Genomic DNA, 13,402 nt, shown 5'->3' with positions numbered 1-13,402 from the left:
GAAACTGTTCCTCGAAGGTTGAAAATTGCTGATCCTTTGATCAAGGGCCATTGCAATAAAGCACTTCTGTTAATATTTATTTATTTAAAACATTTCTATGCCGCCCCATTCGCCGAAGCCTCGGGGCGGCTCACAACATAAATTATAATACATTAAAAATATAAAACAAATTAACAATATAAAATAAGTCGCCCTGGCCAGATAAAATAAGCAAATAATATTAACAATTAAAATGACGTTTAAATAAAAAGTCTTCGCCTGGCACCGAAAAACAAATAACGACGGCGCCGGGCGGACCTCTCTGGGGAGCGCATTCCATAGATTGGGCACCACCGCAGAGAAAGCCCTCCTCCGAGTACCTATCCTCCTAATTTCCTTCATGGAGAGTTCCCGGAGAAGGGTCTCTCCCACAGATCTCAAGGGGCGGGCGGGCATATATGGATGTAAGCGCTCCTTCAGGTAACCAGGACCCAAGCCGTTGAGGGCTTTATAGGTCATCACCAACACCTTGAATTGGGCCCGGACTTCAATGGGAAGCCAGTGAAGCTGATGGAGGACTGGAGTCATGTGAACATAACGCCTAGTCCCGGTCAGCAGCCTGGCAGCTCTATTTTGAACCAATTGAAGTATTTGACTCTAATACTAGAGGGACAAGGACATGTAATCAGAACCTTGTTTACATAAAGCAGTTCTTGTCTCCAGGGCAGGCATTGCTGTAGAATTAAGTTGTGGCCATCACTATCAAGTTTGCATTTTGCATTATAAAAAAGCCACCCAGAAAGAAGTGCATGTCAGATTCTTCCCAAGTTTGTGAGGCATTATCTTCAGCTTAATTTGGATGCTGGTGAAGTACTGCAGAACTCATCACTTATCTCTACTACATTTTCTTTTCTTCTCCAAGAGACCTGCTGAGAATCAGCAGGAAGAGGCTGTACATCTCAATGTGCTGACAATGTTGACTTGAAAGATCACAACTCATGACATCTCTTACTCGTAGATGTTCAAGAAAGCCACCATCAGCCAGCCTATTGCTAAGATCAATGACGGCCTTCTGCTACCCTCTCCTGGTTTCTTTCTCAGAATCCAACTGCACTGGCAGGTCACATCTTCATTCATTTGGACATAGTCACATCTGGAGATACAGCCCCAGATGCTTTGCTTTAATAAGACAGTCTTTACCTCTACAGGTTGCAGTGGTTGTAAACTCTCAGGAACAAGCACAGAAAGGCACCCTTAGGGCACATAAATCAGAGAGTGAGAGAGAAAGAGAGTCTTGCTGTGAATGGGGTGAATGGGCCACCATTCCCTTTGCATACACTAAGAACATTCATACCTTTGTTTAATTTTGACAACTATCAGATGGAACTAAATAGGGAAACAAATTTACCTGCAGGCTCTGTGAGGCAGTGCCCACCAGCAGGCATGCCCCTATCCATTGCTCAGCTGATGCTCTCCATTCCCATACATGCAGAACTGTATATGTCTGCAATAGCACAAGTGTGGTTAAAACAAAATAAAAATAACTTTTGCAGATATTATGTGAAAGCTAGGAAGAGGAAAATCAGAAACACTGCCAGCCCCTCCAAGGTGATTCTTGGGCACTCTGAAGGGATTCTCCATAACTGTAAAATTGATTATTGCAAAAGCTGGCTTGACAGCTGGTATTTATGATCTTGGGGTGTGGGGGAGGCAGTTGATGACAGTTAAGTTCACCCACCAATATCTCTAACCAACCAGTTCCTGATGCTGACCTTATTCAAAGATCCTTTCTCTTTCTCTCTCTCTCTTTTAAAGTTTATTCTGCTGGTAGTTTGTCTGTTTCTGTTATTATTGCATAACATAGTCAAAGCTCTCTGGGCAGTTCACAACATTTTAAGTCGCTCATCCAGGTTTCAACCAAGCCCAACCCTGCTAAGCTTCCAAGGTTAGGCAAGATCAATCAAGTTCAGGCTACACAGAAGCTACTGAAGGATTGCTATTCAGAGGATAGCAGGGTGTGCATCTTCCAGCCATAATACTGTGCTGGAAGGCCTGCTTCTGGAGCAGCTAATATATTATTTCACATAAGCAACAGTGTCTATGAGTGTGTGTCCCTGAGCAAGCATCTTGCACTCCTTTCATTACTGTTGAAGTGCACTAAATGGACTGTCATACCTCTCCCTCACAGAAGTCACCTTTCACTTCCTGCCTGCCCACTGTAGTAGATGGCTGAAAAGGCAATATTGACTATAATCAAGAACACGCGGACAAAATTTACAGCTCCATGTCCCACTGAGCTGTGTCTACTGATGCAATCCCCTGTCTGGGTCAATCGCCAGGAACATTTGTTTGTCCATTCTTGTTCCAATTCATTTGTTTAGATTGTTATATCACAATTGCTCTTCTCAAGCCAAAGAAATAGGGCGGATTGCAACTCTGGAAATTCACGCATCATTAAGAAGAATATTTGAAAACAGGAAATGAGTGAGGGTCAAGTTAGACACATGTTAAAGGCATTGAGATATACAGAGATAGACAAATTGCTTCTTGAAATTCTCCACCCGACTTGTGGGCAGAGAAATTGGAGGGGCCATTTCTCCAGGCCTCTAAAAGTGAGGAAATAATTTTCCAGGCGTTCTCAAGGGTGAAGCTCACTGTTAGCAGCAGCTGTGTTAGCAACCTCTCCACCATTTTGTATCTTCCACATTTCTTCCAACTTGGCATCATTCTGAAGCATGATGGTGGTGATGAAATGTGCCCACATAAAAAAGCAGAACAAAATATTTGGAGTAAATTCTGTAAGAAGATCTTTCTGTAACAGGGAAGAAAGAAAAAGATCGACTGTTTTCTCAGTAAATATGTCTTCCAAGGAATTTGGGATCAGCTCTAGATTCTTATTAGTGGAGATGTCAGTGGCTGAACAGTATGTACTCCAGGATCACTGATCTATAGACCATCACCAAGATGGTAAGAAATATAAAAGAGTAGGGGAGGGGAGTTAATATAAGAGCAGTTTCAAGTAAGCTTAGGGAAATAAAGTATTGACTTAGGCACCAGAAGATAAGAGTTTAATTCCAGTTTTGTGTTACTATCCCGCTGTGCAGTCTGCCGGAATGAGCCCGGCCATCTTCCCATACTGTATTTTCTTTCCTCCCAGTGTAATACAATGAGAATCCCCACTGATGCAAGTGGAAAGGGTCAAACTGGTGGAGAGCCAGTGTGGTTAAGAGCATGGTACTGGGACTCAGATGATCTGGGTTCTAGTTCCCACTCAGCCATGGAGCCAACTGGGTGACTTTGGGCTAGTCACAGACTCTCAGCCCAACCTACCTCACAGGGTTGTTGTGGGGATAAGATGGAGGAGGAGATGTAAGCTGCCTTGAGTCCTTTGTAGGAAAAAGGCAGGATATAAATCGATAAATAAACTGATTTCAGTGGATGTCAGACAAGTCACCATGTAACTGACTTTTCCTTGTAAAGCATTTTGGGACCTGCAGAGCAAAAAAATCTGTGTAGGTGACAAATGTGCTTTTTTGTCATTGACATGAGTGCAGATGGGTATAGAGCAGGGGTTTCAAACTCAACTTACCTGGGGGCCGCTGGAAGTAGAGTCTGGGTGAGGCTGGGCCGCATCAAGTATTCCACCACCGCGGTGGTGGTGGGCCGCTCATCCCGCGGCTGGCCCGGGTGCCTCCGGAGCTTTGAAGGCTGCAGGGCCCCTCCCCCGTGCCCTGCCTGTCCTGGCAATTGGCCCGCAGGCCACGAGTTTGAGACCCCTGGTATAGATTAAAACAAAATGTAACAAGGTTGCAAGATTTCTGATACCTTAAACATGTCTTTAATTTTTAAATTATTATCTACCCTCTCGCTCTCTTTTACAGCAAAAAAATCTCCAGGCAAATAAATGATACAGAGTAGAAGCAGGTCAACCATAGTGAGAATAAGCTGGGGATGATGAGTTCTTGTCATGTCCTGATCTGTGCACCTGTAGTGCACAAAGTCTGATTTGCCTGTAGTGACTGAGTAGCAATACTTACAACTACACATTTGCTGCAATTTTGATTTGGCCTTGCAGCTTTTACAGCTTTGCGGTCTCCTTCTGCATAGGAAATACTATTGAGGCTGATCAGTTGTATCAACTGCTTGATTAATATTTATAAATATTTACTATCCATTAATAAATAAGATCTATCAAGAAGAACACAATACAGAACTGGAATGCCGTATTCAGTCCAAGCAGTGACTTGCTGCTTTAGTATCAATATGTGAAGTTTCAGAGGGCTGTGGGCTCTGCCTTGAATCCTTGTTTTTTGGATTTATTGGATGCCACAAAGTTGAGCAACTGCTAGTAGTTAATAACTGCTGATGCTGCTTTTAATCATGTTCTAGCAGTGCCTAGTAATTGCCTCTTCTTTGGTTGGAAGCTATAGTATGGATATACTTTTTATTGGCATGCCCTTTGATAGTTTTGTGATGTATGTGTTCTTTTAAATTATCCAACTGTTTCTTGGAAGTTAAAACATGGTCAACCCAAATGGATTTTCTATGCCCTTTTAAAAGATTGATACTGCCATACTGGAGAGAGAGAAAATTGCCTCCTATAATTCAGTGGATTGAAGACTTGGTGCATATACAAACATTAGTTGCCCTTGTTGAAGCATTGGGATTTATTCTGTTATAATGATATTTACATTTTATTTAAGCAAAAAATAATAATGCCAGGTTTTTAATTACATTGTTTTGTTTTGGTGGAATTCACAATTAAAAGTTGACATTGTTAAGCCAATCCATAGATGCAAGTCATAATGAAAAACCATATATGGCATGGGGTGAGACTTGGCAAAGTACCATGTACTTACTACCACCCTGTATTTCTAGGAGAACGGACGGAATACAAATTAGTAAATAATACATTTCTTCCTTCCTTCCTTCCTTCATAGGAATTCCATCCTGTCTTTCTTTTTACAACAAGCTCAAAGTAGCTGACATTATTCTCTTTCTCCTGCTCTCAGTCTTATCCCTGGAACAACAAACCTGTGAGGTAGGTTGGGTTGAGAGTCTGTGAATGGCCCAAAGTCACCCAGGTGGCTCTGTGGCTAAGTGGGAACTAGAACCCAGTTTGTCTGAGTCTCAGTCCAACACTCATAACCACTACAATACACCTCCACACTCTCATTTGCATTTTGACCTATTGGTATGTCTGGAGTTCACTTTCAGCTAAACACTTCTACACTTCTCACATCATGATGCAAGATTGTTAAAATATATTTCCACATTAATTAGAGGAGTCCTTTCCAAGCTGGTGCTCTCCAGATTTTTTCCCCCTCTGCTCCTGTCAGCCTCAGTCAGCACATCCCATGTTGATGAATGGTAGGAGTTGTAGTCCCAGGGTGCCAGGCTGAACTACAAGGTTTGTCCTTCACAGAACATTAGTATTTTTGCTCATTTTTACCTAATGCTCTGGTCATGTCTTTCTGGACGTGTAAACCTTGTGTTAAAAAGAGCAGAACCTGGCTGGTAGATTGTCTCCTTTCTGTGCATCAGAACCTGATGACATATCACAGTGTACATTTTATTATTGAGAGCCAGTGTGGTGTAGTGGTTAAGAGCATGGGACTGGGACTCAGACAATCCGGGTTCGAGTCCCCGCTCAGCCATGGAGCCAACTTGGTGACTTTGGGCCAGTCACAGACTCTCAGCCCAACCTACCTCACAGGGTTGTTGTTGTGGGGATAAAATGGAGGAGGAGAGATGATGTAAGCTGCCTTGAGCCCTTTGTAGGAAAAAGGCAGGATATAAATCGATAAATAAATAAATAAATAATCTCCTCCTCCTCCTCCACATTTATGGAGAAGCACACCTTGGAGTGACATTAGCAAAGGAAACAAACCAAGTTGTCCTAGATGCTAGAGAAAGGAAACAACCTGCTAAACTTGGGGTTCCTTCCTTCCTTCCTTCCTTCCTTCCTTCCTTCCTTCCTTCCTTTAGTTCCCCTCTTCGACTTCTTTAACTTTGGCTTTTACATTATTTTTCTCAAGTGGCAAAGGGAGCTAATAATATCCCTAGGAAAAAAATTAGTGTCCCAGCAAAACTTCAGTCCCTTGTTTCTTAGACGTCTGTGCTCTCTTCGCTCAACCGCAGACAGTGAAGAGTCTGATAGGCATTTGACAAAGAGCTATTGATGGGATGGCTGTGTGAATTGGCCTGGCATTGGTCACAGCCAGCTTCTGTGGGACGTGCTGCCCCCATTTTACAATAGACTCTAGTGTATTAAGCCATTTGTTGAAAGGTCAGAAATGAACAGAGAAATGGACTGGAGTTTTTAAAAAAACCTTGTCCTCCTATAAATATCAGTCCCAGTTGAAGGTACTTCATTTCACATCCCATCTCCCGTGTGCTTTCTCTGTTGCGGTTTTCCAGATGTGGTCCAGTTCGTCTGCCTGTGAAGTTATTTGAAGGAGAAGGCAGTAAAGTCTATGTCTGATCTGTGCCTTCACTTCTTGATAGAGTAATAATAATTCTCCATCAGTCCTGTGAGGTGGTGGTGTTTATCCTAATGAACTGGGAATTCCTACTCTGGTGATGGTCTGCAAATAGTCCAACCATAGGCATTCACTGAATTGGTCCACCTTTAGCAATTTTGGATTAGGACTCATCCACCTCTTTGGGATTGCTGGATCTGAGCCAGCCTTTGCCTTGACAATGACTTTAGCAGCCAAGCTAGAGGACCTGGAAGCCACGCTAGAGCATCTGCTAATGGATGTGTTTGTAAGTAAAACCTGCTTTTCTATTCAAAGTGATGCCAGTCATTTGGAAAGCAATAGGTAGTGCAACAGCATGCCACAGAGTTTTATGATCCGTTTAGAGTCCTCTTATTAAAAATATGTTTCTTATTTTAAAAACAGGTGAAACAGTCATGTAAGTGTATTGAGGAACAGCAATGGTTTTTTTGAGGAGGTGGGTTCTCCTGCTTTCTGCAATCATGTGTGAACCAGAGAGGTGTGACTGACAGGCAGGATGTGTTTCACATTTATTCTGTAAAGTCAATTTGTGTAATGTCAGCAATGTGTATGCACTTGGGAAACGTGACTCTGATAGACTTCTGCAGCAAGGCACACTGAGGGCTTTGCAGTTATCTGTGTCTTTCAGCCAGTGTTGCAAGCTAAACAGTGGTATGGTGTCCCTCCCATTCTAGTGGGGGACCATGGCATTTTCTTGGTTTTATTGAACTGTGATTTATTTCCAAGCCAGGAGGTATTTAAAAAGACTTGAAAGATTAATTCTTTGATGTAAGGGGTGTGTTTGATTTGATTAAGAGTCTGTGAATCAGACATCTGATAAACCAGCTTCTTCAACCTTGCCTCTAGCATTCAGAGATTGTCTGTGTCTTATAAGTTGTCATTTTAAAAGAATGAGGAGGCAGGAGCATTGGATGCAGCGAGAGATGTTTCTTCTGTTCCTTAGATTTTATCAGAGGTTACTCTGTCTAGCAGTCAAAAGTACTTGTCTAAGTTTACCCCATGGCGTTTAGGACCAGAACCTTGTTCAGTTGCCCTTAAGTATTTATTTATAAAAGGGAAAAGCACTCCCCTCTCTTGTACTACAAGTGATTGTATCACTTCTCCCCTCTAAGTTACATTTCCTCCCCCGCCCTGTCGCCATCCAGTTCGCTCCATCTCCTAGTCATATATCTCATCTCTTCCAATTCCCCTTCATAGTTCCTTCTTTCAGAGTAGTTTAGTCCACCAATTAATTTATATCCTTTCTTCCACTTTCTTTTGTTTGCAAGTGCTTCTCCCTCTCTGTCTCGGCATATCTGAGATCCTGCTTTGGAACCTATGCCTTCTATTCATCCTATGCTTTGGAACCTATGCCTTCTATTCATGTGGACTTCCATGGTTCTGCCAGTTCTGTGCTATCTTCCTTTTCTTTTGTGTCCCTTTGCTGTTCTGTTTCCCAGTAAGCAAAGTGGAACATGCAACTCTTGTCTGCAGGGCCTGCCCCATAAATTTCAAGAAAGCAGCATCAAACACACATAGCCCATTATGCTGGCCTAAGCCATTTGAGAAGGGGTCTCTCTGCACTGGCAAGATGTATTCATTCATTCATTCATTCATTCATTCATTCATTGTCTTCACTTAAAAAAGTGCTTGCCCCAACTTACCATCAAGACAGGGTTAGGGAAAAGGTTCTGCCAGAAGTTTGGTCTATAGCTGCTCACAACCCCAGCCACCATTGATAATGGATTGTGAAAGCTGTGCGCTAAAAGATCTTAAAGGCATTGGGTTGGCTACGCTGGATAAGTTTTGATATGGGGCAGATGGCATGAGGGACCATAGGGAAGAGTATGAAGCAACGAGGAGCTGAGGGGGAGGGGTAAAGAGGGGTCAATGTCAGGAGCCAGTTATGTCTTATGGTTGATTTCAGTTGTGGGCGAGAATTAGGCTGAAGTGCTCCATAGAAAGAGTTGGATGTAAGGAACTATGTTAGGTAAGATGAACGTAATGCAACGTTAGGTTCAGGTTATATAAAGTATAAGTGAACTGGTAGGTAGATTCACTTTTACTCGATGCAAGATAAATTTCTACTTTATTCAAACACCAAACCTCCTTGGAGCCATTCTTGCCACTCCACCCTCGTCACCTTTCCCCGACAGCAACCGTTCCATCAGACTGCAGCGATGGAGTTAACAGGGGAGCTCCTCAGTTCTGCTGTGGCGCAGCGACTTCTCACTTTTCTTCCTCCTTCCTCTTTTCAAACTTGTTCAGAACTGTGCAACCACAAATAGTACCTGTTTGCTTTTCCCCTTGTCTCTCCCCCTCCATTTTCCTTTTGTGTCATGGCTTTTAGATTGTAAACCTGAGGACATTCTTTGACCATTTTTATTCAAGAGCAATAGAAGTGCTTCAAATGGTGAGAAGATATAATTACTGATGTTTGAACTGGACGGTGTCTTTTCTGTAGAAAAGTAACTAACAAAAGGTATGTATGAATGAATACAGAAATGCAGGAATTGTGTGGAATTCTTTTTCTCCCGTACATCTGTTGGAAACTTTGCATGCCAGATTAATGTCAGATGCTGGCAGGGTGTTTTGCCTTCAGAGCTGGAGAGCTGCCCAGATGCACCTTCTTGGCTATGTGAAAGCAGAAAGCTGAAGTTGATAGACCCTTGGCCTGATCCTGCTGGCCTCCTCCCATAATTGCTACCTAGTCAGCCTTCAATACTCTCAGTTCTAGCAAAGTGAAGCCTGTGAATGAAGGGTGGGCAGCGCAGTGTAACAGCCCTTCTCCCATCCCTTTCCAAGAAGCTATCACATCTGCCAAACCTCATTTATTTACTTCACCTCCTTTCAGTCCAGAAGGATCCCCAAAGAGGCTTATGTCGAATAATGAAATGCAATTAAAGTGCTCAGGCTGTTGAGACCACCCTATTAAAACAAGCAATTAAGTGCATCGGTCAACCACAGAGCAAATAAAAACAAGCCCACACGTGTCCAGTAGGAGCAGCTAACCTACTTGCTCCAAAAGTAGATTATATTCACTTTTCTCTGCCTCCTGCCTGTCAAGGTGGGAGTTCCACAGTGTGTCAAAGGAGAGCCCCTGGAAAAAATGTCCATATGTTTGGCTCTCAAAAGCAGAGACCTCAAGGGAAGACTCCATCCTCTGACCTAAGCCTATGAAGAAGATCCTGTGAGATCAGTATCCTTACCATTTTAGGGCAGCTGGTGCTCCACTTGGGTTTTAACACATATGTGCAGAAGCTTTAAATGGAAATGTTTAAGGAAAGTTTGCACTCATGGTACTGCCGTTACCACAGCCATTAATGAACCCGATGAAACAGGCTGACACTCTCAGCTTTTTCAGCTCCCCTAGCCCTAAAGCAGTCACTGAACTGCACATCAGTTGTGTGCAATTGATGTGAAACTGAACTGCACATCAGTTGTGTCTGCTGTTCTTTGATGGCTACCATCTGTCCCAGCAGCAACCAATATATTCTGCAATATGGCAGCATCCATATTTCCTGCTTCACAGTCCTCTTGAGGGGCTGTCAGAAGGCCATTCTTGGTTTGCAAGCATACTCTGCTGGAAGGGCTATCTGGTTTAAAGATATTATTTATTTGTTACATTTATATCCTGCCTTTCCTTAAAGATTCCAAGGTGGCATACACGATCCTCTTCTCTGTTTTATTTCTACAGCCCTGTCCAATAGGTTAGGCTAGAAGTCACTGACTGCCCCAAAGTCATCCACTGAGCTTCCCCTCCTTTTCGCCCAAGTGGGGACTTGAGTCTGCAGCTCCCAAGTCCCACTCTCTAACTACTACATCACATTGGCTTTCACACTGGCTTACAAAGATAGCCCCATGAAGAGAGAGGAGGAGCCTGGAGATTGCCCACCAACATTGTGTCCCTGGACACAGGCCAGAAGGTACACAGGTCATCTTGTAGCAATTCTGGCCGTTGTGGTGTGAGACACTGTATTCCTACTTAAATTATAGTAATTATTTGAGCATATATATGCATGTATAAATCAGCAGGTGCAAAATGTATGTAAATCTTCTCTATGTTGTTGTATTTCTTCTTTCCTGGTGATGCATGAGCGGCCACTGTAATATAAGTAATAAACCACAGTGATGTCCCTAGAGTGGGGTCAGTCATATCCATATCCTTTGAAGGGTTTAGTTTTAATTTTTCTTACTAGGTGTTTTTTTTCCTTTATGTAATTCACTTTTGGGAGGCTCTTGTTAGCTGCACAAAGTACTGCAAAAAGCCTTTCATAAATATTAATAAAATAAATAATAGAATATATTTCATCTAGATACTTGATAGGAACTTGGTAAATGGTAAATATTCTTAAGTGTTCCCCATTTCCCTGAGCAATAAAAAGTTTGAGTTGTTGTTATGTATGCCTTGCTTCCAGGTGCAAAAAGCAATCTCAATGCAACTTACCGAACACAAGACACAATACAGCTGGAAGAAAGTGGGGAGATCCAAAATCAATATTAACCATAATTAGCACAATAATACCAATAAAAATAAATCCTATAAAATCAAATCTACTAGCACCATACTATATGAAAAGGGAGAGAAAAGAGATCCACAAACACAGCATCTCCACCACACTCTCAGCCTAGATGAACGTCACAAAACAGCCCATGACAATTCTGTCACAACTAACATACAGTTACCTGGAAAGTAAGTATGCTTTTGCTTGGGGCAGATGAGCTTCCTTGGGGCAGGCCACTTGGTGAACACAGGCATCTATCATAGAAGACCTGTTCCTCTGCTGACACCCCTGAGCTTCTCTCAGAAGGGCAGCCAGCAAAACTGACCTCAGGGACTTGACAGGTTCATATGGAGGTAGGGGTTCAGAGCCATGTAGGGCTTCGTAAGTGAAGATAAACAGTTTAAATTTGTCCCAGAAACAAACAGGAGATGAATGCAGGTGAGCCAGAACTGGGCTTATGTATTCACATTGCCTAGTCCCAGCTGATCATGATTATCATTATTATCCCATTACATTTACACCCTGCCTTTCTTCATCTTGCAAAGAACCTAGAGAACCAGGAAATTCTGTGCATGTTTTTTGTTGTTGTTTGTTTTTATGGCTAATTGCATTTCCCAACTGATAGGTAGCTAGGCAGATTTTGTGTGTGATGCTTTATAACTAACAACCCAGCTGGAGAGATTTGTGTCATTATAAAGGTGTTTGTTTGTTTGTTTGTTCATTGTGGAATCTAGCCTGGTCAGTGGTGGTGCCTACCTCCCCTGGTCTAGCAGTGCTATGCCTGAGCTAAAAACAAGGCCAAGAGACTACTGGACCATCATAGTTGATTGCTTGGCAGAGAACTCCATCAGCCATTCTGTGCTGCTTCTGATTTCACTTGACTCCAGCTGTGAAAGAACCAAGATGGTAGCACTGGCTCTCAGTGACTAGATTTATGAACAGGCAGTGACCAGCGGTTATTTGATGCCATTGGCCTGTAGAGCTTTTCCAGTGAAACACCTTCTCTCTCTCCCCAAGTCTCCATTCTGATTTCATTCACAGCAACCCCTAAAAACTGGTTCAAGTCTATATTCTTTTATGTCCCAAGTGATAACTCTATCAATGTGGTGTTACTGATGTGAAAATGCTCCCAGAATTTGGCTCTCTTGCATTCATAGGACTTCTTTCTTGTGTTCAGCCCTAGCCTAGAAAGCAAGCTGAGTCAAGATCAAGTCCACAAATGTTCAAGAACACTAGTGCCCCCCTTCTTTGTGCTAAATTATTCTCCCGCTAAGTATGCAACGTCACAAGTCATAGGTGCAAAAGCAGAACTCTGCTTGCACAGCAGGTATGTGCTGAATGCCCCAGCTGTCCTCACTGACTATACCTGCACAACAGATTGACTTTCTTCCTGCTGGACACCGACCTGAATGCTCTGCATGAGTTGGACTTAAGGCTGAGAGAAAGTGGGTCAGAGCCTAGGGAACTAAGCCAACAAAATGCAATTGATTCCCAACCCTAAAGTGGATTCCCAACTGACTGCTATGTGGCATCATGCATTGGACATTTGTTGTCCATATATGATCATTTTTGGTTGGTTGGTTGGTTTTAGAAAGAGGCACTGAGGAGCCCAGACTGCCTCTTCTTGTGTGCATGCAAACATGTATCAAAGAAGATGCCAACATATGACTTAGTTTGATGTAACAAAGTGTATTTTCACTTAGGGTCATTAGTAGACAACTAAGCATTTTGTCAACCATATGGAACCTAATATTCAGATTAGCATCTGGCCGTTCAACTGGAATGAGCTGGTGGAGGATATTGTCTCAGGTAACAGGAGGCCACACGGGAATAATCCCCCAGAATCTTCCTTCCCATACATCTTTCTCTGTGTCAGTGTTATTGCTTTAAAAGTGAGATGATGCATTGACATAGCATAGCTGTTTCAATGCTCCCGTGGCCTCCTTCGTTCCAGACCAGGATATATACTTGCAAATCACTGAATGATACAGTTCTGTAACTGGAAAATCCCACCAGAGCTATAGGAAAGCATGAGCCTGTGGTGCAGAGGGGCTGCTTGTGTTTGTTTGTTCTCTTTAGAAGGACATAAATCATTGTGATGGATTTACACTGAGAAGCAGTTATCCTGGAATTACATCAGTGTAAATCAGATGCAGACGCAGCCTTGGAAGGACCTGGAATCCTGACTTATCACATACTGAGTAAAACTTGGGTTCAACCAATGCATTATGAGAAGTCACCAGAATTTGACGCACATGTCTATGGGTGCATTCTGCCATGGGTCAAAAATGTAGGGCCAGTAAATGTTGACAGGATTGGAGTGGGTGGACCATTGGTTCAGTCTGTTATGAGGTCCCGGTCATCATCACCGTCATCATGATCCATTGTGACACTACACCTTCACTCACTGGAGCAAAG

At 42.8% G+C, this 13,402-nt stretch overlaps 1 protein-coding gene across 1 annotated transcript in view; it reads left to right on the top strand.

Moving 5' to 3' along the window:
- The first annotated feature begins 6,383 nt into the window (after nucleotides 1–6,383).
- FRMD4A (FERM domain containing 4A) overlaps nucleotides 6,384–13,402 on the top strand; it is a 301,515-nt gene continuing 294,496 nt past the window's right edge. Inside the window, exon 1 of the mRNA XM_044423314.1 lies at nucleotides 6,384–6,747. Within this exon, the coding sequence (XP_044279249.1) occupies nucleotides 6,682–6,747 (66 nt within the window). The 5' untranslated portion in view covers nucleotides 6,384–6,681. The remainder of the gene's footprint in view (nucleotides 6,748–13,402) is intronic.

This window comes from Varanus komodoensis, unplaced genomic scaffold (assembly GCF_004798865.1).
Source record: "Varanus komodoensis strain SLA01 unplaced genomic scaffold, ASM479886v1 scaffold13_3, whole genome shotgun sequence".
Lineage (NCBI taxonomy): Eukaryota > Metazoa > Chordata > Lepidosauria > Squamata > Varanidae > Varanus > Varanus komodoensis.
Note: the sequence above shows the minus strand (reverse complement) of the source record. Positions and strands in the feature narration are given on the sequence as shown.